Below are 26,135 nucleotides of genomic sequence, written 5' to 3'. Positions count from 1 at the left end.
AGGTTGGTCATACTATGGACAACTCTGAAGTTGTACAATGGGCTCTTAAAAAATAAAGGTTATTTTTAGTGACTCTGAAGTTGTACAGTGTACTCTTAAAAATAAATAAAGGTTATTTTTAGTGAAGTACAAATTATAAGCTCTGAAAATTTTTCCTGGAGGAGTGGTAATATGTATGACTTGATAATAGGATAGCTGAAAAAAAATAATTTCACAGGTTCAAATGGAATTAAATGAGACAGAGGAAGGTAAGAAAGACAGACTTGGAGACTATTATTAAAGTATTTCATTCTTCAATAAAGAAGATTGAGACTTCTGAATCACAACAGCAGGTATGGGATATAAAGAGTATGGAGACATTTTGACATAAACAGCAAGACTTCTTGACTTTGGATATAAGATATGAAGGAGAGGTTCCCAGTAACATCAACTTTTCAAGGCAGACTAATTAGGGAAATGGTGATATCACTGATAAAGATAGTGACATTTGGAAATTAATTTGACTTGTGGAGACAAACGACTTTAGTATGGAATATGCCAGCTTTTAAGACTAAGTAAGAAACACATTTATGTTTGGTATTTGAAGATTCTGGGACTGGAGCTCATTTATAAGGAAAATACACAACTCAGTGAACACTCTGAGGAACCAATACTAATTCCCTATGGAGTCAATATTATGATTCAAAAGGGGGACTACTTGCCACATGTACAGAAGCAAAACAAATGCAGCTTTTAAATATTTGAATGAAATATGGAAAAAAGAAGCTATGGAATGAAGTTTACTTTAGCACTGACTACCTAAGGTCCAGTAGGTTCTCCTAGAACCCTGTCCAGTTAACGATTGTGCCCTAAAGAAACTTGCCAATTTTTCTCATGAAGAATTTAGTTACTCACTATTTCTCTTTACCACTATTACCAGTATGCTGATTTTCAGAGATGCTTAGGGAATCATACTATATGATAGGAATAATAGGCTTGATAGCCCATGTGTAATTCATCAGAATTGATTGCTTCATGGAGAAAGAACACATTCTTTCTAAGAAATTTCTTAAAAATATACTCATTTTAGAATAAATAAATCTTAAAAAGATCAGTGAAAGATACTATATGTTATATAGGTAGATTTAAAGCAGTGATATTTTAATTGTGGTATGATTTAAGAAAACTCAAAATGTACATACCTTATGGGAAGTCCAAAATATGTTATAGAACTATAATTTTTAATTTTTCCAAATAAACTATAGAGGGAGGCATACCATGGAGGGTTGTTTTTTTTTTTTACTTTTACCTTTAAATTTTTCCCTTTATCTGTTAATCTATTAAGCATGTCAATGATAGGATAACGTAACTAAAATTAGTATGCTGAATTTGAGATTCAGTAGTCAGATTGATACTTCAGTTAAGGAAATAAGTTTTTCTGTTCATAGGGATATACACCATGGAGCAACCATGATTAAATAAATCATATCTTCATGTGATAAAATTATAAACACATTTATTATTTTTGAACAATTATTAGACATATGTCTTCTTGATTTTTATATTTGCTCATTAAAAATATTTAAGGGCTTTTATTTAATGCTTAGAATACAAAAAGAAAAAGAAAGTTACCATTTATTGGGGAAGTAATTGTACCACAAAATCCAGATTAAATGAATACTATAGTAGCTATATACAGAAGGTGAAATGAGGCATAGGAAAAAGATACGGAAGACTGAACTATGGCACTGTTTTTGAATCTACCAATGAGCAGGGTAGGAAAGGGATACTGAACCATGGGAACATACGATATACTTGAGAAAATCAGGAGTTTATCCCAGGTTGTGAGCCATTCAGTGAAATTCTTAAATGCATTGAAATTGGTATGAAAATGACATGTCTTAGATATTGCCTGTTGAAAATGACTCTAATACCTGTCTTGCTTGAGGTAAGGCGTAGGTGTTTTTAAATTTCAACACAGCATTTCAAGAAACTGTGTATTGCAATCAGATGTTCAATACATATTGGTATTGGCTTTTTACCAAGGACAGAGACTGCAACTTTAGAAGTTTGTATCTAATCGCAGTGAGTTTAGAACTTTGGCTTCAGAAATAGGTTTCACTTTTTCCTTCCCTGCTTTGGTCATCTCAGATATAATGAGATGGCAGCCTTTTTGCTTTGGTAGTAGCAAGGGCTGCCCTGCATGGTTAATAGATGTGTTTGGCTTCTCAGGTGGTCATACAACCTGTTCCTTTCCACAGAGAAGAGAAAAAAGCATGACTGACCACTATGTTGCTCGCGTACTTTTCCAATTAGGTCTTTTCTAAAACAGAAGTCACAGAATAATTCTATGGTCTGATAGAGATTTTCAAACATAAAAGCTAACAGTTTCCTCCTCTGTTTTCACACTTTGTTAGCTTCTTTATATCAGGGGATTCCATGTAAAAGACAGAATCATAACTATTAGATATTCCCCTGGGAGATTGGTTTCGCTGAGAGATGGATAACCTTCTTTAAGAGGTAGAGATAATGTGCTTATTTCTCACGATTTGTAATTATGTAAATGTTGGAATTCCTATACTAGGAGCCATAATTACAAAGAATGTGGTGAGAGAGTTTTTTAGCTAATTTTTTTTTATATCAGACATAGGTAACATGCACATGGCAACCTAAATCATATTGCTTTAGAAAGTTGGTTTTGTAATTTTTTTTATTACAACATCTTGATAAAAATTATGTATTTACATGTATTTAAAGTTTCTTTTCCTATTAATTGTCCTGATGCCTAACTGTGGTATTCAGAACTGATAATCAGTAGGCTTTTCTATTTAATGCTGGAAGAACAAGCTGCTTGTGATGACCCAACAGAGACACGAGGAAGGTCTGTGAAAAGGGTGTATTCATCCAGCTCTAATCCTTGTTTTCAGAAAGGCAGTGTCTTTAAGTGTTGTCTAATTAGTGAATAGATATGGTTGTAAATTCTTGTAGACTCCTCTTTTGTGGACAGAGATGGTTTGCCTAGCTTGTTTAAGTTGTTTTTTTTTTTTTCATTTCTTGTAAGTGAAATTTTAATATGAACACTTAAAAGTAGAAACAGTAAAAGTAATTTTAAACCATGTAACCATTGCTATTTTATTAGTGTGATACTTCTTTTTTATCATCATAATTAGGAACCTGAATGGTATATATATCATAAAAAAGCCCCTACATAATAAAATAATGCTTTGCTTTTTTGTTTTTCTGCTTGCTGATTTTGCTGATCTCTTTGTATACAGGAATTGTTTACTGTGATGAAATAAATTCTTTTTGGGTTTGTAAAATTGCTTCTACCAGACACCTAGGAAATATAAGCTAGGGAACAAGACACTGGTATTTAGGCATACCAAGAGGAAATGGATTGCTTCAGTGAACTGAATATAAAACATGATCAGTGAAAACACCTGGAAATCAAAAAGAACAGATTTTAGTTATGCTTCTCTTTTTCAAAGAACTTAAGTGCTTAGCTATTATTGTTAGTGCCAGAGAAGTTGGCAGTGACATTTGAAATATGATAAATAAAAGCCTACAGAATGTCTGCTTCTACTTTTAGCACTTGTCTGATTCCTTCTCCAGAAATTGCAAAATGGAAACTACCATAGAGTTAATGCGACTCTAATACATCAAACTTGCTTATTGTAATAAATGTATTCTCTATTACTGTGTAATAATAAAGCCATAAATATTGAAACTGCTAGGGTTATTGAAAAAGAGTGATGACGGGAGCTTTTTGCCTTTATCACCTGTATTATTAATTGGAGATAATTACTGCCGAGCAGCTGGCTGTTGGTTTTAGGGAGCATCAATTGTTCTTCACACCCAGCTGTTAACTAATAAGGATAGTCAACACATCTGTTTCAACAGCTGGTAATTAACAAAAGCCTAATTGCTGCAACTCTTTTAACATCCAATCTGTGAAAAAGGAGGGATATGGAAGAATATTATTTACTTTGTGCTTTGCACTTTCTGAGAGCAGTTTCTCTTTTTTCTCTCTCCCTACTTTTTTTTCTTACTTTGAACACCACTGCCTTTGTATGAAGCATTGAATGGCAGTAGAACACAATATGGTAATCCAGAGCTTAACTTTTTCAGATCTTTGTTGGTGTTTCTTATTGCAACATTTCTTTGCTAACTTGCAAGATAAAATGGATCAAAAGCATTTTGAGTAGTTCCATACAACAGTTAAAATCCGCAGCAGTGTGCCCTAGGCTGTGTTACTGTTGTCTGAAGCATCCAAAAGGAAATAGGGAATTCTTTCTTATGTTTTTCACATGCTTAGGTATAATTCCCAAATAATTTCCACTTAATATACAGAATTTTTGTTTAAATTGGTGCATATGTTGATAAACATGAATGAAATCAGGTTTAGCAAGTCCTCTTCATTTGATTAAACACTTTTATTTACTTATTTTAAGGCCTAAATGTCAACTTAAAGTCCATACAAAAACTTTTAGTTGTACTTGTGAAATCTTACTAGGTCTGCGTTTCTTTAAAATGTAATTTGATCTTTCAATAAAGTTTCCTTTAATTCAGGTAAATTTATTTCTTCCTCATTTTATAAAAAAAATGAATAGAAAATTTGTAGGTTGGGAGTTTTATACCTGCATAAAACTATTTCAAAAATGAGAAACTTATAAGTTAATATTTTATTTGAACATTTTCAATGCGCTTAGTTGTAAATTGTTTCAGTAAAAAGGACATTTAATATAACCTTGATTATAAACCCTTATATTTGTGATTTTTACAGTGATGATTTTAGCTAGTTATATATACATGTAAAAATCTGCTTATTTGTCTCCTGTTTAAAATTTTTCCATGTAAATTATAACAATAAAATCTTGTTTTTCTTTCTTTAATAATATGTTTTTTCAGTTATCACAGCTAGTTTCTTTGATAGCCATTTCCATAGTCTCTTAACATTTTTGGCATAGCCTTTCTATATAAAAATTTTAACTGAATGAAAGGTGTATGTTTATTAATAGAGATCATGTAATGATACTAATTTTCCTTTGAATACATATGTAACATTTTGGGTAATGTTATGGTTAATTTGATAGACCATGATTGTGGTTCTTAGCTGATGTGAATCTCCAGAAAGTATTTAGCTAAAATAATAGTCAAGTTCACTTGATTAAACTCGCTTCACTAACCTTCAAGTTGGCAATATTTCTATGCAGGCAGTTTCTTTAATTGATGTTGAAAAGTATAGAAGAAATTCTACCCAAGTGCTTGCCATGGACTGAATTGCAGATTGCATAATTTCAAAATTTTTGCTGGCAAGACAAGTTTGGTTCAGCAGGTGTTCAGGTGATGAAGTGTATTATAGATGTTGTGAAAAAACATACACAATCCTGAACAAATAAACAAAATACTGTTGGCTAAAAGTCTATCTAAATAGAAGGGTACTGGCATGCAGAGAAATGTTTACGACTCATGTGTAAAGAGTTGAATATTGTCATTTTGGGAAATGTTTGCTTCTTGAGCTTAAATAAGAATTTAATTTTCTCTGTGTGCTCATGTTCTTAGGTAGTACCAGAGAGCTTAGTGAAAGGAATGTATCATGCCATGAGAAAGGAGATTGGGCCTTTTTTTTTTTTTTTAGAACCCACATTTCATCAGATGCTTTGTTTTCTTGTATGTACTTTTTTTTCCTTGAGAAAATGATCTCAAAGGTAGAGGGGTGGTAGGGAGAAATTCAGTAATTTAAGAGTAACTCTCTGAAGACCATAAATACTACATGATTAACCTGTTTGCTAGATGTTCAAAGAGGCAAAACTGATTAAATGAGGTAGGTAGTATCTTTGTACATATCAGTAAGAATGACTTTGAGAGGTGAAGTCAAGAAGTCTCAAGGGCCAGCATCTAACAAGCACCTAGCCAGCAATAAATTTAAGGTAATGGTAATTATCTTCTAAGATAGGGCACAATGTACATAAGAGATATAAGGAAAGATAAATCTCCACAAACTGGATTAATGCACAAAGAAATGGTATAAGACAAGGATTTTAAGTTACTTATAGCTTAAAAGGTAACTATAACAGAGATTAAAAATAAAAATATATTGACAATGAATGGGGAATAGCTAAAAACTGAAGTAAACAGTGTCAGCTGTAGTTATCACAGTAGGAATAGTGGCATATTTGAAGTTGGGGAAAAGGCTGGCAAAATGGTTAATATATAGACTCATGATTGTTTACTGAACTGGTAATCAAAAATGAGTAACTAGGTTATACTTTCTAATTTTAATTTTTTAATTTATATAAGGTGAACAAATTTCATATATTTCATATATGAAGCATATTAGAAGCATATTGATACTTCCTACCCTACCTTCCTCTTGCCCATACTCCCACCCTCCATTCTCTAGGCCATAAAGCAAGTCTTAGCAAATTAAAAAAATTGGAAATTATACCATGTGTCTTTTCTGACCACAATGGAATGAAGCTGGAAATTAACAATTAAAAATCTCTAGAAAATGTGCAAACAGCATGGAGACTGAACAACACACTCCTGAATGAAAAGAGGTCTTAGAAGAAATCAAAAGAGAGATTTGAAAAATTTCTGGAAACAAATGAAGATAACTGTACAATATATCAAAACTTATGGGATACAGCAAAAGCAGTATAAAGAGGGAAGTTTGTAGCAATTAGTACCTACACCAAGGAATTGGAAAGGCATCAAATAAATAAGCCATCAGTGCATCTGAAGGACCTAGAAAAACAACAATAAACCAAACCCAAAATTAGTAGGAGGAAAGAAATAATTAAGATTAGAGAAGAGGCCGGCACCACGGCTCAATAGGCTAATCCTCCGCCTGCGGCGCCGGCACCCCAGGTTCTAAGTCCTGGTCGGGGCGCCGGATTCTGTCCCAGTTGCCCCTCTTCCAGGCCAGCTCTCTGCTGTGGCCAGGGAGTGTAGTGGAGGATGGCCCAAGTGCTTGGGCCCTGCACCCCATGGGAGACCAGGAGGAAGCACCTGGCTCCTGCCTTCGGATCAGTGCGGTGTGCTGGCTGCAGTGCGCCGGCCACGGTGGCCATTGGAGGGTGAACCAATGGGAAAGGAAGAACTTTCTCTCTGTCTCTCTCTCTCACTGTCCACTCTGCCTGTCAAAAAAAAAAATTAGAGAATAAACAAAATTGAAACAAAAATATTTACAACAGATCAGAGAAAAGAAGAGCTGTTTTTGGTTTTTTTTTTAAATTGATACACCATTAGTCCCACCAACAACAACAACAAAAAAAGGCAAGGGGTGTAGGGAAGAAGACCCAAATAAATATCAGAAGAAAATGGAGATGTAACAGTGAATACCACAGAAATAAAAGGAGCCATCAGGAATTACTACAAACAGTTAAATGCCAACAGATTGGAAAACCTAGAAGAAATGGGTAGATTCCTGGACACATGCAATCTACCAAAATTGAGTCTGGAAGACATAGAAAACCTAAGCAGACCAATAACCAAGATGGAGATTGAGTCAGTAATAAAGACCCTCCCAACAAAGAAAAGTCCAGGACCAGATGGCTTCACTGTTGAATTCTACCTGACATTTAAAAACAAACTAACTCCAATTCTTCTCAAACTAGTCAAAACAATTGAAAGGGAGTGAATCCTCCCAAACTCCTTCTATAAGGACATTATCATTTTAATTCCAAAACCAGAAAAAGGTAAAACAAGGAAAGAGGACTATAGACCAATATCCCTGATGAACATAGATGCAACACCCCTCAATAAAATACTAGATAATCAAATCCAAAAACACATCAGAAAGATCATTCACCTGGACCAAGTGGGATTTATGCCTGGTATATAGGGATGGTTTAACATACGCAGATCAATAAATGTGATACATTACATTAACAAATTACAGAATAAAAATCATATGATTATCTCAATAGATGCAGAGAAAGCATTTGATAAAATACAGCATCCTTTCATGATAAAAACTTTAAGCAAGTTAGGTACAAAAGGAACATTCCTCAACACAATAAAGGCAATCTATGACAAACCCAGAGCCAGCATCTTATTGAATGGGGAGGAGTTGGAAATATTTCAAGTAAGATCTGGAACCAGACAAGGATGCCCACTTTCACCATTGTTATTCAATATAATTCTGGAAATTGAGTGAAAGCCATTATGCAAGAAACAGAAATTAAAGGGTTACAAATTAAAAGGGAGGAAGTCAAAGTATCCCTCTTTGCATATTACATGATTCCATATATAGGGGAACCAAAAGAATGGACTAAGAGACTATTGAAACTCATTAAGAAGTCTGGTAAAGTTGGCAGGGTATAAAACCAACACACAAAAAATCAGTAGCTTTTGTAAACACAGACAATGCCATGGCTAAGAAAGAGCTTGTAAGATCAGTCCCATTCACAATAGCTGCAAAAAAATGTAAATACCTTTGAATAAATTTAAACAAGGACATGGAAGATTTGTAAAAAAAAATACACAATGTTAAAGAAATAGAAAAAGACACACACACTAAAGGAAAAATCTTCCATGTTCATGGACTAAAAGAATTAATATCATCAAAATATTCATACTACTGAAAGCAATTACAGATGCAATGTGGTTGCAATCAAAATACCAATGACATTCTTCTCAGATCTAGAAAAAACAATGCTAAAATTCACATTTGAACTCTGCAGCTGATAAAGGTTTAATATCCAGAATCTATAAAGAGTTCAAGAAACTCAACAACAAAACAATCCACTCAAGAAATGAACTTGAGCAGGCATTTTCCAAAAACATGAAATTCAAATAGCCAACAGACACATGAAAAAAATGCTCAGGATTACTAGCCTCCAGGGAAATGCAAATCGAAACCACAATGAGATTTCACCTCCCCGAAATTAGAATGGCTCTCATACAAAAATCAAAAAACTGGTGAGAATGTGGGGAAAAAGGTACCCTTATCAACTGTTGGTGGAAATGTAAACTAGTAAACTAGTACAGTCATTGTGGAAGACAGTATGAAGACTTGAAATCAGATTTTCAGAAATCTGAAAATAGATCTATTACATGACTCAGCCATCCCACTCCTTGGAATTTGCCCAAAGGAACTGAAATCAGCCCATGAAAAAATTATCTCTACTCCGTGTTTATTGCAGCTCAATAATGGAAACAACCTAGATGACCATCATCTGATGATTGGACAAAGAAAATGTGGTATGTGCATATATATTATGGAATACTACTCAGGTGTAAAAAAAGAGAGAAGAAATTCTGTCATTTGCAGCAAAATGAATGCAACTAGAAACCATTATACTTAGTGAAAAAAGCCACTCCCAAATAACATATTTTCCCTGATCTGTAATAACTAATAGAGTACAATAAAATGTAATATATATGAGCAAAATTTACATTTTGAGATTTGATTATTATTTATAGCCCTTGTTTCCACTGTTAAGAAATAGTGCTTTTTCTTCTTCCTATTCATTTAATTCATTACTTGGTGGAGGTTAAGTTTATGATTATAAAATAAACGAAGTATGTCATTATAAAAATTAAATGAATGTCTAATTTCAATATTTACAAAAATTTACTACACATCTTTTGTTGTACCATGTATGTATGCAAGCATAATTCCGACTCTTGAGGTCATGTTTTAGAAGGCAATACAAATATTAATATATTCTTTTAATATTATTAAACATTTAAATGCCAATGGAAATATTCAAACAAATAGAAGTAACAATGAAAAATCTCCATAAATAAAATGAGTAAAGCGGACAAAGCTGTATTGTAAGAGGTTAAACCACCTTCTGCGGAGCTGACATTCCATTTGGGTGCCGGTTTCAATCCCGGCTACTCTACTTCCAATCCAGCTCCCTGCTAATGTAATATAATGTACTGGGAAAGTAGTGGAAGATAGCCCAAGTGGTTGGGCTCCTATAGCCATGTGGAAGACCCAGATGAAGCTCCTGGATCCTGGCTTCGAACCAGCCAAGTCCCAGCCATTGTGGCCATCTAGGAAGTGAACTAGCAAATGGAAGACCTTTGTCTCTGTATATGCTCTCCCTGTCTCTCTGTAATGCTATCTTTCAAATAAATAAATAGATCTTAAAAGAAAAAAAAAAGGGGGGGGGGATGAGATGTGCCAAAACTAGGGCAAACTTCCTGTTTCTGCAGATTAACCATATTCCTTGCCTTCTAGTCCTCTTCCATCATCAAGGTCAGCAATGGTCATTTAATCTTTCTCAATTTGCTGTCTGTCTAGTTCTCTCTCCTGCCTCTGTCTGCTACTTAAAAGATACTTGGGATTACACTAGATTCACCCAGATAATCCAGGATGATCTCCATCTCATGGTCAGCTAATTACTAACCTTAATTCCATTTGAAACCTTAATTCCTCTCTGTTGTAGAACCTAATCTATTCAGAAATTCTGGGTAGTAAGGTATGGACCGCTTTGGGAGCTATTATTCCACCTGTGATATCGAAAATAAAAACGGTTCCCAGTGTATACATACTCAGAAGACCACACAAGGAACCAAATACATCTGACTGGACTGAGGAATAGGAAACGAAGCAATTCTTAAAGCTTGTAGTTTGAAAGACTTTTACTAGACTGTTCTATGCCATAAACGTGATGACTCAGGACTACAGTCTTCAAAAGCTTACAGCAATGCCTGGGAGTCAAATACAAGTTAAAAACAGAATTGAATTTTTTCTTTTAATCTATTATCTGCTGCTGGCTACAAATGTAATGTGATACATTTCAGTTGTAAAGGATGCGAATGAATATTATTCAACCATTGATGATTATAATAATAGCACATAAATATATGTAAAATTCAATTTAACCAGATGTAAGTTTTAAGTATAAATTAGAGAAATAAAGTTATTTATTCTTAACTAAAATTTCAACTATATTTCCAAAATTCAGTTAATTTTAGCAGTGGACATATTTTCATGTGTTTGCTATATTGCAAGAATAGGTCTGTCCATATATATGAATGGCTAGAGTCTAGTGGACTTGAAATTATTATAATATCTTTACATTTTTTTCAATTTGAGAGAGAAAGAGAGAGAGCAATGCACAAGAGAACTCTCATCTGCTTGTTCTCTGGGACCAGGGACAAAGCCAAGAGCCCACACAGGTGGAAGAATACTCACGTCGTTGAGCCCTCATTGTTGAAGTCAGAAACTGCAGCAGGGAATTGAAAGCAGGTATTCTGACATGGAATGCAGGAATCGGGAGAGTCAGAGAGATATCTTCCATCCACTGGTTCACTCCCAGATGACCACAACAACCAGGGCTTGACCAGGAGCCACATCCAGGTCTCTCACATGGGTAACAGGGGACCAAACACTTGGGCCATCTTCTGCTGCTTTTTCCAGGCCATTAGCAGAGAGCTGGATCAGAAATGGAGCAGCTGGGATTCTACAACATTGGCCCCAGATGTAGACATCTTAACTGCTAGGCTAAACACCTTCTCCCCATAAGGTCTTCAGAATCACCTTAAGTCATCTGTTCCAATATTTCTCAGGATGTAATTCCAAAGAATTACATGCAGTTTTAGGGATTCCACTAATGTTGGATTTTTTTGTCATTTTTCGTGGCCATAAAAAGCATTTTAAAAAAATATTTCATTAATAAATGTGCCCATACTGACATGTCACTAGGTCCATATAGATTTATAAAAATTGTTTCCAGACTAGAAAGTAAAGATACATTATTATGTATTATGCACCAGCCCCACAAGGATGAGGACAATGACCCATGATCAAACACAATATTTCTGCTGCAAAATGTAAATATTTACAATAAGTGAGATAAAGGAAAGCTATAAATAGCTTTATATCAGTTCACCCAAGTTTTGCCATCAGTAAATTTCAGTACCAATATTGAATTTTTTTTGTTTTTTGATTTTCAGAAATTGTCACATTTTAGTATTCTCAACAGAGGATTGCAAACCTGTAGTTTTATTAAAAATTAAATCCAACATAATATGGCCATTAAAAGTACTCACAATACATATGAAAAAACAACTTGATTTCTTCCCAATTTAATGAGTGCTATATGATTCATCAGTAACTAAAATACAAAATAGGTCACAGGATCAATATTTTCAAGAAGTTTCTCAAATCTGTTAGACTAATTTTTACCCTGACCAGAGTGTAATATTTGTCTAGTCTTTCACATCTTAGCCAGTACATCCTAGTATTACTACTCATTTTAATTTTAGTTTTTCTGTGGATGAAGTAATAGTATTTTTAGCTTTTATTTAATAAATACAAATTTCATAGGTACAGCTTTAGGAATATAGCAGTTCTTCCCCCTATACCCATCTTCCCACCCTGGCTCCCATCCCATCCCACCTCCTACTCCCTCTCCCATTCCATTATTCATTAAGATTCATTTTTAATTAGAAGTGACAGTATATTAATATTTAAATGTTCTTTCCCTGATAACATTAATGTTGAGCATCAGCCACGGAGATATTTTCTTGTGTGAAATATCTACTTTAATAACTTTTAAAAATTTTAATGGAAAACACTGTATTCTTATGGAATATATATGTAATATGCATATCAAAGTAAACATATCTGTTCAAGCATTTATCATCTCCTTAGGGTGAAAATATTCAAAATCTTCAAGCATTTTTTAAAATTATTTGTGAGCACAAATCATTACTTTTATCTATAGTCACTCTGCAGTAAAACACCAAGTTCTTTATCTCCCATCTGTAACTTATTATTATTGCCATCTCACCCTTACCCCATTTGTCCCCAGCTTCTATTAACTACTATTTCTATGAAGTCAGTTTTTTCAGATTCCTCACATGAGCAGCATCATACAGAATGTGTCTTTCTGGACTTGGCTTATTTCACTTATCATAATAACCCCAGTTCCATCCACATTGTCCCAAATGATGGAATTTCATCCTTCTTTATGACTAAATAGTATTCTATTGTGTATAGGTACCACATTTTTTCTTTACGTACTCATCAGTGGATGCAAACTTAGGTTGTTGTGAACATTGTCATAAACATAGGAATGTAGATGTCTCTTTGATGAAATGATTTAATTTCATTTAAATATGTACCCAGTAGTGGGGTTGATGAATGATATGGTAATTCCATTTTTAGATTTTGGGAGGAACTTCCATTCTCTTTTCCGCAACGCTAGTTTGCAAACATTCTCCCTCTTCTCTGCATCCTTGTCAGCACTTGTTACCTTTTGTCTTTTTCACAATGATAATTACTACTAGAGTGTGGTGATATTTCCTTGTAGTTTTTCTGATTTACATTTCCCTTGTGATTGTAACTCTGAGCATTTTTTCATCTATTCATTGACAAGTTTTATAGTGAATACACTTTTTAATATGCTGTTGGATTCAGTTTGCAAGTACTTTGTTGACAATGTTTTCATTTACATTCATCAAGAATAGTGGCCTGTTGCTTTCTTTTTTTGTTATTGTGTCCTTGTCTGGTTTTAATATCCTTGCAATGTTGACCTCATAGAATGAGTATGTAAGAATTCCCTCCTCTTCTATTTTCTGGAATAATTTAAGAAGAATTGGTATTAAATCTTCTTTAAATGTGTGATAGAATTCAGCAGTAAAGTCATCTGGTCCTGGGCTTTTCTTTGATTGGAAACTTTTCATTACTGATTCAATCTTGCTACTCATTGTCAGTCTGTTTAAATTTTCTGTTTCTTCGTGATTCAATTTTAGTAATGTATATGTATCCAGAAATATGTCCTTTTCTTTTAGGTTATTGAATTTGTAGCTATATATTTGCTCATAATAATCTAATGATCCTTTATATTTTCATGGTATCAATTGTAATGTCTCCATCTTACCCATGATTTTATGTATTTGAGACTTCTCTCTTTGTCTTTAGTATAGCTAGATTTTGTCCATTTTGTTTATCTTTGCAAAAAGCCAGTCTTTTTTCATTGATTTTTTTTGCATTTTAATCTCTATTTCATTTATTTCTATTCTGATCTTTATTATTTCTTTCCCTCTATTAATTTGTCATTTTGTTTGTTTAGTTTTTGTAGTTCTTGAGGTAAAATTATAAGTTGTTTGAGATCTCTGTGCATGCATGTGTGTGTGTGTGTGTGTTCACTATGTGAGAGGCAGAGAGAAAGGAGAGCAAAGTACATTCTTCTTTGATGGCCTCTTCTTTCCACTGGCGTCTCACTCACAGAGATCCTTCATGCAGAACAGTTTTGCCACTATGTCTTGGCTTTTTGTGCCTGAAATGCTCTCATAGGATTTTCAGCCAGATCCAGATGCCTTAGGAGTTGATTCTAAAGTCAGAGTGCTGTTTAGGGCATTTGTCATTCTGAGTCTGCTGTGTGGACTGCTTCCCATTTGAAACTCTCTCTCCTTTCTAATTCTATCTATTATCACTGTTTTTAAGCAAAGTATTTGTATAAAAGATATTATTATTAATGACAAACAGCATCCAGGATAAAGTACACATAATGAAATAAATTATGTGAAAGAAAGTCTTAAATATGTTTTTAAAAGGGATCATTGAAACCTCATGACATATTAAAAGGACATCATTAAGAAATACCACTTCTGGCATCCAGTGCTATGACGCAGTGGGTTAAACTCAAGCCTGGAGCACCAGCATCCCATATGGGTGCCGGTTTGATTCCTGGCTGTTTCACTTCTTATCCAGCTCCCTGCTAATGTGCCTAAGAAAGCAGCAGGTCTAGGTCCCTGAGCCCCTGCACCACGTGGGAGGCCCAGAAGAAGCTCCTGGCTCCTGGCTCAGCTCCGGCTGTTGTGGCCATTTGGGGAATGAACTTACTGATGGAAGACCTCTCACTCTCTCTGTCTCTACCTCTCTTAATTCTGTCTTTCAAATAAATAAAATAAATCTTTAAAAAAAAAAAAGAAAAGAAATACCACTTTTGTATGTTAATTTTGTCTGGAAAGAAACTTAAATGATCCATGATGAAGAACAAAAGCAACATGCTCATTATTTGATCAACGAAGGTTTTTTGGTAAAGATACACAGAATCATGAGGAAAATGATAAGCAAGACCTTTCAGTCTGAGTGAAAAGATTTTCTAAACACCAGGTCTACACTGTACTCTTAACTTTCTTGCAGCAGATCTTCACTGCTTTCTTATCTGCTGACTCACTAATTTGATGATTCAGCTAGTTTTTGTTTTCCTACTATTTATTTAACAATCAGTTATTAAACCATTTACTCCATGCCAGATGCTATTTTAGGTGTGTTACAGATTTTAACTCATTTTTCCTAACAGGGGTCCTCTAAGTTATACAGTACAAGTACTCCATTTATCGGTGAAGAAACTGAGGTGCATGAAGTTTGCTAACTTGCCAAGGAAGAACAGTTTGTGAGTGGTTGATCCAGAATGCAGTTCCAGTCACTCTGTTTCCACTGACTGTGTTCTCAATCCCTGTTTTCTATTGCACTTCTCTCTACTCTCTCTTTAACTGTTCCATGACTTGTACTCTCTGCCTGTGAATCAGTTTGTGCCTTCAAATGTTTTGATGCCTGCTTCCACCACCAGCTTTCTTCCCTCTCTCACATCAAACCACTTCATTGATCACTAAGCAGAACATATCTATGACTACTTCTGGTGGGGAACTTGATCATCATCTCTCTGGTTTAACTGAGGTATGAACTGAGGACAAAGTTTAACAGCCTCTAAGGATTACCTTTAAAGAGCTATGCAGATACACTGTGGCAAATGATCCAAGTCTTCCTACAAAGGAGAGCTGCTATTAAAATCTGATCGTTTTTATCCTTTTGGTAGTAGCTTTTAATTTTTTAAATTATACTTTTGTAGTATATCTAGTTATGTTTCTTTCCTACTACATTCTCAACCTCCTTGTGAGGTTGAAAATACAATCCTACAATGACTTATTGGTATATTGTTGAAGCAACTGTCTGTTAAGACATATTATTTTAAATTATCTGATTAGGTATCTTATTGATGTGTGCTAATAGTGCACCACACTCATATATATTTATTTACTCTGTAAAATGATTCCATTAAAATAATTAACTTACTTATTAAATTATAACCTTGAAATGTATTGTTGTATGGTAATATTAGCAAAAGTTTTTCGAGACTTGTATTCTAATTGCAACTTCTCCTCAAACCAGCTATGAAACCTTGGACCATTTCCAAATGTTTCCCTGAACATGTTGTATTAGCAAGAATTTCCTCATCTATAAAAGTAGGAGACTTTCCAAGTCTAAAATTATTTGGTTCTGTGATTTAATTTGTACTGTGTGCTTCTTTATTTAGTAGGTATCACACATAAGATCAACTGCCTCTGTTCTGTCATAAAAACAGATTTCCATTAATAGTCTTGTAGTTACCAAAGGAGGGTTTAACTATATCAGACAATAACTATTAAAAACACATTTAAACCAAACATAACAAGATTTTCAAACAAGATAAAAGTGATTTATCCATAATAATCATAACAAATAAGGTTCAGTGATGTGAACAGTATAGTGTTTTCTTTTTCTGCCATTCTAAGTTGCTAGATAAAACTGTAAGGAAACAATGTAGTTTATTTCTAATACAGTATCAATATAAATGATTGTTTTATTTATCTACATTGTTCAACCTAGATGTCAAAATAGGTATATACTGGTACATTAACTATAAGACAAACCCAACAATAGTTAGCCAACCTTTTTTTTCAATTACTTAAAGTGTAGAATGAGGTAACAAGATGTAAAACACACTCTGATTATTAATATGCTTGCGAAAGCAGTGGAAGATGACACTAGTCTTCGGGTCCCTGCCACTCATGTGGAAGACACAGATGAAGTTCCAGGTTCTTGACTTTGGCCCGGTCCAGCTTGGGTCCTTTTTGTCATCTGGGGAATGAACCATCAGATGGAATATCTCTATCTCTGTCTCTCCCTTTCTTTCTATAACTCTGCATTTCAAACAAATAAATAAATCTTTAAAAAAGTAAGTTTAAGGGCTGGCACTGTGGCATAGAAGATAAAGCTTCCACCTGTGGTGTCTGCATTCCATGTGGGCACCTGTTTGAGTCCTGGCTGCTCCTCTTCCAATTCAGCTCTCTGCTATAGCCTAGGAAAGCAGTAAAAGATAACCCAAGTCCTTAGACTCTGTACCCATGTGGGAGCCTTGGAAGATGCTCCTGGCTCCTAGCTTTGGATCACCCATCTCCAGTCATTAGCGCCGTTTGGGGAGTGAACCAGCGGTTGGAAGACTTCTCTCTTTCTCTCTCTGCCTCTGCCTCTCTGTAACTCTGCCTTTCAAATAAAACTTTTAAAAAAGTAACTTTAAATATATCTGTGATCACAGTGTACATATAAGATGATAAATATAGTAAATACATGCACCTATATGAATAAATTCAAAAGTAGAATGCTATCTAAATACAATTGTGAAATATATAGAATGTCACATACATAGTTTTATAACTTCTGAACAATAATATAGTATCTACATGTACATAAATATTTAGTAAAAGTATAAAATATTCTTTTTCTTAAAAAGTAATGTAACTAGCATTGTGGCAGATTAAGCCACCACCTGCAATGCTGGCATCCCATGTGAACACCTGTTCGAGACCCAGCTGCTTCACTTCTGATCGAGTTCACTTCGATTGCACCTGGGAAAGCTGCGGAAGGTGACACAAGTGCTTGGGCACCTGCCACTCATAGTAGAGACCAGGATAGAGTTCAGGATTCTAGCTTCAGCTTGGGCAATGAACAATGAATGGAAGATCTCTTTCTCTTAAAAATTATTTGAAAAAAATTATTTGAAATTATTTCAATTTATTTCAAAGGCAAAGTGACAGAGGGAGAGATAGAGAAAGATATCTTCCATTCATTGGTTTATTGCCCAAGCTGAAGCTAGAATCCTGGAACTCCATACTGGTCTCCCCAATGAGTGACAGTTGCCCAAGTACTTGTGCCATTACCTGCTGCTTTCCCAGGTGCATTAATAAAGATCTACTTTGGAACAGAGCAGCCTGAACACGAACATGTGCTCCAATATGGGATGCTGACATCTCAAGCAGTGGCTTAACCCACTGTGCCACCATACTGGCCCACAAAATATTCTTGAACATAATTAATCTAAATTCATGAAAGTGTTTTATTGTGGGTCTAGGAGGGAAGGGAAAAAATGTGATTGGTGAATTTGATATGTAGGTTGAGATTAATGAGTTATTTTTGTTTATGTACTCTGAAGAAAACATAATTTTTTAAAGTTTAAAACAAGGTTACAACTGATATTGAATGCTGTCAATTTTGTAAATAAGGTATTTGTTTGCATATCTATAAATACATGTGTGTGCGTGTGTGTGTGCGCTTGGATGTAAATAGAATGTCTCTGGAAGGATGTACAACAAAGGTGACTAGTGCTCTCAGAGGAGGGATTTGTAGTACTGAGCGCTGAATGTGGGAGATATGCTTTGTGTATTATCTTACACTGAGTTTTGTTAGTTTTTTTAAATATATGCATTTATTTATGAGTATACATGCAAACAAATATGTAACATTTTTATAAAAACATTTTTTAGACATATTTGAGTAGGATTCCAGGAAAGCAAGGAAAATACCTGTTTGCTAATTTTCTTAATGTTTTTTGTTATGAAGTCTATCTTTGAACTAGTGTGTGCTGGAATTTGTGGTATTAGTAAGTCTAGGGAATACAATGGAAGTAAATAGCACATTTAAATTAAAGAGGTTTTGCTCTGCATAAAGTTAACATTTAAATCAGGCTAGCCCAAGCCCTCTGTTCACCCTTCTCCCCCTGTAAAAGATAAATATACCTAGAATGTCCAAGAAGTAGATCTGTACATGTCTTCTGGCATATATGAGTCCAAGAGTATAAATATTTCTGTTTTGTTCTTCTGCTGGTAGGATGATGTACTCTGGTTGGATAACCTAGCTTGTATACTTAGGGTATTGGAGAATGATCATCTTAGGTGCAAGGACTGAACAGACTAAGTGTGGCATAGGGTAAGAATATTTCCACAAAAAAGAAATGCTGGCCAGATAAGGTTATATCTGATAAAGTAAAATATGGAGGTTATAAAGCTAGAAAGTTTATAATAGCTTTGAGCAAACTGTACAGGGTCTGGCAGAAAATTAGACATTCAGAATTCAGAAACTGAAGTAACACTAAATCTTTGTAGCCAAATAAATGTGGGAGGGAAAGTGAAATATTCAGTATTATCTGAAGCATGGGAATCTAGGAAAGTCTTCAGGATCCCACTGTCATGGACATTTCTAGCAAAATACTCATTTTGGTATTTTCCTGCAAGAATGTTTGCTGTCATAAAACCTTTTTTAATGTGAAATGTTCTTCTTTGTTTCTTGTAACCCCCCCCCCTTTTTTTTTAGATTTTTTTATTGATTTGTTTGAAAGGCAGAGTGGCAGAGAAAGAGGGGTAAAGACAGACAGAGAGTTTCCATCCCTAGTCCGCTCCCTAAATGACTGCAAAAGCCAGAGCCAGGCCAGGCCAAAGCCAGGAGCCAGGAAATGCATCCAGGTCTTGTACATGGGTGGCAGGGGCCCAAGCACTTGGGCTGTCATCCACTGCTTTCCCAGGCTCATTAGCAGGGATTGGAAGCAGAGCAGGCGAGACTTGAGCTGGCACTCTGATATAGGATGCCAACATCACAAACAGTGCCTTAATCCACTCCGCCACAATGTTGGCCCCAAGAACTTTACTTTTGTGTTTGTTTTTTGTTTTTGTTCTTTTGAAGAGGTTCTAGGTTTAAGAAAAATGAAACTACAAAATAATCATCTGAAGTATTTAGCTTTGGTACATATTTATTTAGCAAATTCTTTATTACCTGACAATATTTGATATTCCTTAAAAACGTGTAACAGCTTCTGAAGTTTTCTAAGTTCAATGTGATATATCGTTTTTTTTTTTTTTATTCTTTTTGACTGTCCGTTAGTTAGAGTGTATACCTGTGCCTTCCAAGCTGCCACTTCACCCATATTTTTATGTTATGCTGAAAACTGGCAAGACTGTTAATTAGAGATGTCAAGATCCAACTACTTATCTTTATTTTAAATGCATTTTCTTAATTTTTTGAGAATGTTTTATCTATAATTATGAAATAGAACTTGTTAAAGCAAGCTTTCAAGCATCTTCAGTTTAATTATACAGTAACTGAGAATTTGCTAGCCTGGATAGAGAGCAAGTTAATACCTTAGTGCCTAAGTTTATATGCAAAGATCTCATTATTGTATGTTTTCATAATTTACCATTATTAATATAGAAAGTGATATTGCTTAATGTTTATTTTATTGCATTAATCTTCCTAGAGTCAGGTTTTCATAATTTATCTTATGACTGAATTTTCCTGCAAGAATATCATTCCAGTGAAATCATCACATGCACTCAACAAAATTCTGAACCTCTGCCTCCAAACTTTCAGTTACCTTTTCATTATTGGTATTGTTTTTGTTTGTGACATTTGTGACAAGAGTTTACTCAGTGTTATATTCCCAGCACCCTTTAAAGTGAAAGATGATCTTTTCATGCAATTAAACTTTGAATAAATAATACTGGAAACTGACTTACGTGTGCCATATCTTAAAAGTTATGTTGAAAACTCTTTTTGTTGATGCTTAAAATCCATTGGGAAAGATGGTGAGAACATGGTGAATTCTTTTAAAATTACTACTTGGAATTCTATCAAAAATACTGACCATACTACTCAAATATTATAGTGAGTGAGGAGTAATAATATCCCTTAAATAAAATATCTCACATATGCAAAATTACTGCCATTCTCCTTTTAAGGAATTATTTCCTCTGTGTAGAAAAGGAATGAAAAGGTTAAATTATATCAGTAAGAATCAGGTTGTAGTCTTGTGTATTTCTTTCCATGTTAAATATCCAAGATGGCTTGACAACATATTTAGAATTTTCTGAGTTTTACTATTAATAAAGTTAAAAGGAAATCTGGTGTGATCAGGCAGTGGAGCCACATTAAATTTGTATGTGAAACACCCATTGTGCTTATCGCTACTCTAGATATTGCTCTGAACCTGTGTTCCACATTCTGAATTCTGTGTATAAAGTTAAACATTGCAGAAGGGCATACATCTGATGATACAGATAAATAAGGCTGAAGTTTAGTATTGAGCAAAGTCAGTAAAATTTAATATGTTCATGTCTTTTGTATTTTCATTATTAATATTTTTAGACTATTTTGTGTGAAATTCTGAGACACTACTGAAAATACTGATAGATTTTATCTACCCCAAATTTAAGACTCCTCTTCAAACTGTAGTACTGTATTTTAATATATCAAAACTAATATCAAATTTCTTAAAATATTGATTAATTGCAGACAAAGTTGTTATCTATGCAACAAGCCAGAGAAACTGCAGTGCAGCAGTACCAAAAACTAGAAGAAGAAATCCAGACACTTCGAGTTTACTACAGGTAAAAATATTTTTGGACTGGAGTTAAGTAAATATTGTTAGTTTGAGAAATGTTTCTACTTGAGTTTACAATATGAGTCATGAAATTGAATATTATTCATTTAAAACATTTTTATAATATTAAAATAATTCAGGCCTAAATTTTTCATTATTATACCTTTCTTCTTTCCCACATTTGTTGAAGTTTAAATATACATTCCCATCATAATTGTAAAATGTATGTAACTCATTACCAGTTGTCTAGCTGTAACCTCATTAGTTCTTTTTAAAAAAAAAAAATTATTTATTTATTTATTTATTTGAAACACAGAGTTACAGAGAGGCCAAAGCAGAAAGAAAGAGGTCTCCATCTGTTGCTTCACTCCCCAACATGGCCCAATGACCGGAGCTGTGCCGATCTGAAGCCAGGAGCTTCTTCTGGGTCTCCCATGAGGATGCAGAGGCTCAAGGACTTGGGCCATCTTCTACTGCTTTCCCAGACTATAGAAGAGAGAGCTGGATCAGAAGTGAAGCAACCGGGACTTGAACCAGCACTCATATGGGATGGCAGCTTTACCACTACACCACAGCACTGGCCCTGCCTCATTAATTCTTGCACTGTTTGCCCATCTGAATGCCACCTCTAAAAATGAAGACATATGTTTTTAAAATAGCAAATGAGTAGGGGCCGGTGCTGTGGCACAGTGGGTTAAAGCCCCAGCCTGTAGCGCCAGCATCCCATGTGGGCGTCGGTTTGAGTCCCAGCTGCTCCTCTTCCCATCCAGCTTTCTGCTGTGGCCTGGGAAAGCAGTAGAAGATGGCCCAAGTCTTTGGACCCCTGAACCCGCATGGGAGATCCAGAAGAAGCTCATGACTCCTGGCTTCAGATCAACTCAGCTCTGGCCATTGCGGTCATTTTGGGAGCAAACCAGCGGAATGGAAGACCTGTCTCTCTTTCTCTCTCTGGCTCTACCTTTCTCTGTAACTCTGTCTTTCAAATAAGTAAAATAATTCTTAAAAAAAAAAAAAAAAAAGCAAATGAGTAGCAGAATAACAACCTTTGGCCTATTATAAGATTTTTATATTATGAGATTTTCTAAAGGATTTTTTAAAACACTTTTTGTTCCAGGAATAGTTGTGAAAAGAATTCCGTAGGTCAAAATGGGCATTTTTAATGAAAAAAAATTGAGTAGAAAATATCAAAGTACATCTTCTTCAGTAAGGGTAAAAACTGTTTTGTGATACTTTTGTTTCAGATTTCTGTTGTGTATATGTGGAACAGATAAGATTATTGGGTTATATATTGGGTTATATATAAAATATGTATTGTCACAGTTGATCATGATTTACAAAAAATAGGTTTGAAAGCATTACTAACATACAATGCCCTGTATATTATTTGGCTACTAAATCTGGAAAAATGTCTGAAGTCTGAAATGTAAGAACTCACTAACCTTTTCTGAGAATAATGTCAAATGTATTAAAAATAAAATTAAATGGAAATAAATTTACTGAAATAAAATTATTAAAGTCATATTAATTTAATCTGCATAGTTATAAATGTTTAATCAGGTCTAGCAGCAGATATATGACAAGTGTAATTTCAAACTAATTCTAACAATTACATAGTATTTTTAAATGTATTTATTTATTTGACAAGTAGAGTTACAGAGAGATGTTGGGAAGAAGGGAGGAAGAGAGAGAGAGACAGAGAGAGAGAGAGAGAGAGATCTTCCATCTGCTGGTTCACTGTCCAAATGACTGCAACTGCCAGGACTGGGCTAGGCCAGACTCAAGCCAGGAGCCTGAAAATCCATCCAAGTCTCCTACATGGGTGTCAGGGGTCCAAGAAATTTCTATATGCAGCCAAGTTTGAGAGCTGATATTTAACATACACCTTTCAATTATTTATATTAAATTAGGATCTCTTCTTGGTAGAATGGTAAAAGAGGCACATATTAAATATTTTATCAAGACTTATAAAGACTGTTTTGATGAATGGCATGTGATTTGTACCTGGTCAAAAATGTTGCAGTGTAAGTAGTAGTAGATTCACCTCATGGATAAGGATGGTCCTTATGGAACCTTCTGCTACTGTTGTGATAGGCAAGCAGCTGCTTTACTGATAAATTGACCGTAACCAAGAATTCCAAGAGGTATATTATAATCTTGCATGAACTGACATTTCTTCCTGAAAAATCTTGATGCTAGATATTAAGGTTCATTCTCTTTAAAAAACTGCAGAAGATTATTGAATTATTGTTGAATATTATAAAGGTTTAATATTTTTAAAACTTTTCATTAATCTACATGAATCTGGTACCTCCACAATCTCTTCTAAGTAGAAAGTTTTAGCAAGTAATGCCTCAGAGTTATGATTCATGAGTACTCTTCTCATTGCTGCTTGAAAAACAATTTGCAGGTGGTATAGTAAAGTTAATGGGAGAGTAGACAGCCTTGTACTGTATAACTTTGCATAAGTGAACCTCACCAAGCCATTTCTTTTTAAAAAATAAGAATAATTGTTCCTAATTCATAGGATTCTATTAAATAATATACCTCTTAGCACAGTATTTGGCATATTTTTAGTGTACAGCCAATGTGAAGATGAATTATTTTTTAAAAAAGAAATTCAGCATGGTATGAGTAAAATAAAAAAGTATGATGGCAGGGCTGGTGTTGTGGTGCAGCAGGTTAAGCTGCCACTTGTGCTGGCATTCCATAACTAGTCCTAGCTGCACAACTTCCAATCCAACTGCCTACAAATGTGCCTTGGAAGACAGCAGGTAGTGTATCTGGGCCCCTGCCATGTTTGTGGGGGACCAAGATTAGTTGCCTGACTCTGACCTGACTTTTGCAGCCATCTGGGGAGTGAACCAAGAGATGGATCTCTCTCTCTCGCTCGCTCTCTCTCTCTCAAGTAAGTAAATAAATAAACTTTTCTTTAAAAAAAAAAAAAAGTGCAATGTCACCAAAGGCAAGATTGGAAATTTCCTAAAAGAAAAAGAAAAAAAGAATTCAAGTGTTACCAAATGGGTAAGTAATATAAGTACTAAAATTATCCTTTGTGTTTATAATTAGGTAGTCAGTAGTGGCTTCTATTAGTGTACTTTCAATAGAGTATTAAGTGGAGAAACCAGTTTTCTGTGAATTAAACAATGATTAAGGGGTTAAAAAAAACAGCAATTTGGAAAATTGAGTAGCTTATTGAGGAAATTTAAGTAAGAAAGATCGTAATGATAGTTGAGAAAGTGGATTAAAAATTTTGGTTTATGAAAATGACACGTTTGCCCATGTTTAAGGCTATCTAGAAGAAACCAGTAGAAGGAATTGCTAGGGAGCAGGATTCCAGGAGAGATAGAAAGAGATGGAATGTAGAGTGTCTGCACGAGAGTTCACCTTGAACAGGAGGACGGAGGAATTGCCATCATAGATGACAATGAAGCAGATAAAAATAATTGTGGGCACAAATAAATTTGAAGCCACAATTAGATTCCTACTTTTCTGTAAAGTAGAGGTCACTGTAGGCTTCTGACCGTGAGAGGGCATTGAAGGCTTGAAAGGCATTGCATTGTTTAAAATAACTGCAGAAGGAAATGGTACACAGAACTAACAGCAAGGAAAAAATCAAAGTCATGAATCCTGAGGACTCGGTTGGGAATGGATGCCATAAATTCTTGTGAGCTCCTAGTTATAATACAGTTATGTAATTTAACACATTCAACTGTTTGTAAAACAGCACAGAACTCAAAGATTTAAATTATTCCATATTACAAGTTTACAGAGCAAAATGCTGGATGCTAGCAAAAAAGATCATTGAAATGATGAATGATATTATGAGCTAACTATGTAAAAAAAAAATCAGTTGAAAAGATATACAAGATGATAGGAAAAGGAAGAACCAAGAAACTAAAGAACTTGAGGAGAGCATGTAGAAAATTTAAGACCTGAAATGATAGGAGTTTGTAATCAAACAGTGGAACATTACTATTTAAGATCTCAGAATTGAAGCATTCAGTTCTGAGCAGTGAAAATATTTCAGGCATTTACTCAGATCTGGATGGTTGAAATGAGAAGAGATAAGGGTCAATAGAGATGAAGAAATCAAAGATTATGAAACTAAAGTATTGAATATCCATTCGGATATTGTCCCTAAAAAGGTGTGCTCACTGTAATGCCATAGTAGAAAATGACCTAAAAAGAGATAAAAGATACATATTGAAATGAAGAGTATACCAAAAGAAGAAATCTATATGATATATAATGCATAGAAGAATGTGTGTTATAAACTCAAGAAATGTAAGGGAAGTTTCATCCTCTGGGGATATCTATGTTTCTATCAAAACAAAAAGGCACAGAGAACTTTCATGCATTGCTGATGGGAATGTAAAATGATGTAGTTATTGTACAAAACAACCTGGTGGTGCCTCAGAAGTCAAATATGTATGATATTTTTTTACTTCTTGTTAAATACTGAGAATAATTGAAAGCAAGGGCTCAGATAGTTGTACACCATTTTCCATAGTAGTAGTATTTTTAGTAGCCAAAAGGCAGGCACAACTCAGGTGTCTATCAGCAGATGAGTGAATAAACACAGTGTGGTATAAACATACAATGAATATTACTCAGCTCCAAAAAGAAAGAAATGCTAATGTTTGCTGCAATATTGATCAACCTTATACACATTATGTTAAATGAAATAAGCCACAGGAAAATGACAAATGTTGTATG

At 34.5% G+C, this 26,135-nt stretch overlaps 1 protein-coding gene across 3 annotated transcripts in view; it reads left to right on the top strand.

Moving 5' to 3' along the window:
* MIPOL1 (mirror-image polydactyly 1) overlaps positions 1-26,135 on the top strand; it is a 327,843-nt gene that overhangs the window by 193,254 nt on the left and 108,454 nt on the right. For all 3 annotated transcript variants that reach the window (XM_062205244.1, XM_062205245.1, XM_062205247.1), the window contains one exon: positions 21,332-21,426. In XM_062205244.1, the coding sequence (XP_062061228.1) occupies positions 21,332-21,426 (95 nt within the window). The remainder of the gene's footprint in view (positions 1-21,331; positions 21,427-26,135) is intronic.

The sequence above is a fragment of the Lepus europaeus genome, chromosome 11, assembly GCF_033115175.1.
Source record: "Lepus europaeus isolate LE1 chromosome 11, mLepTim1.pri, whole genome shotgun sequence".
NCBI lineage: Eukaryota > Metazoa > Chordata > Mammalia > Lagomorpha > Leporidae > Lepus > Lepus europaeus.
This window is presented reverse-complemented; position numbering and strand designations above follow the sequence as displayed.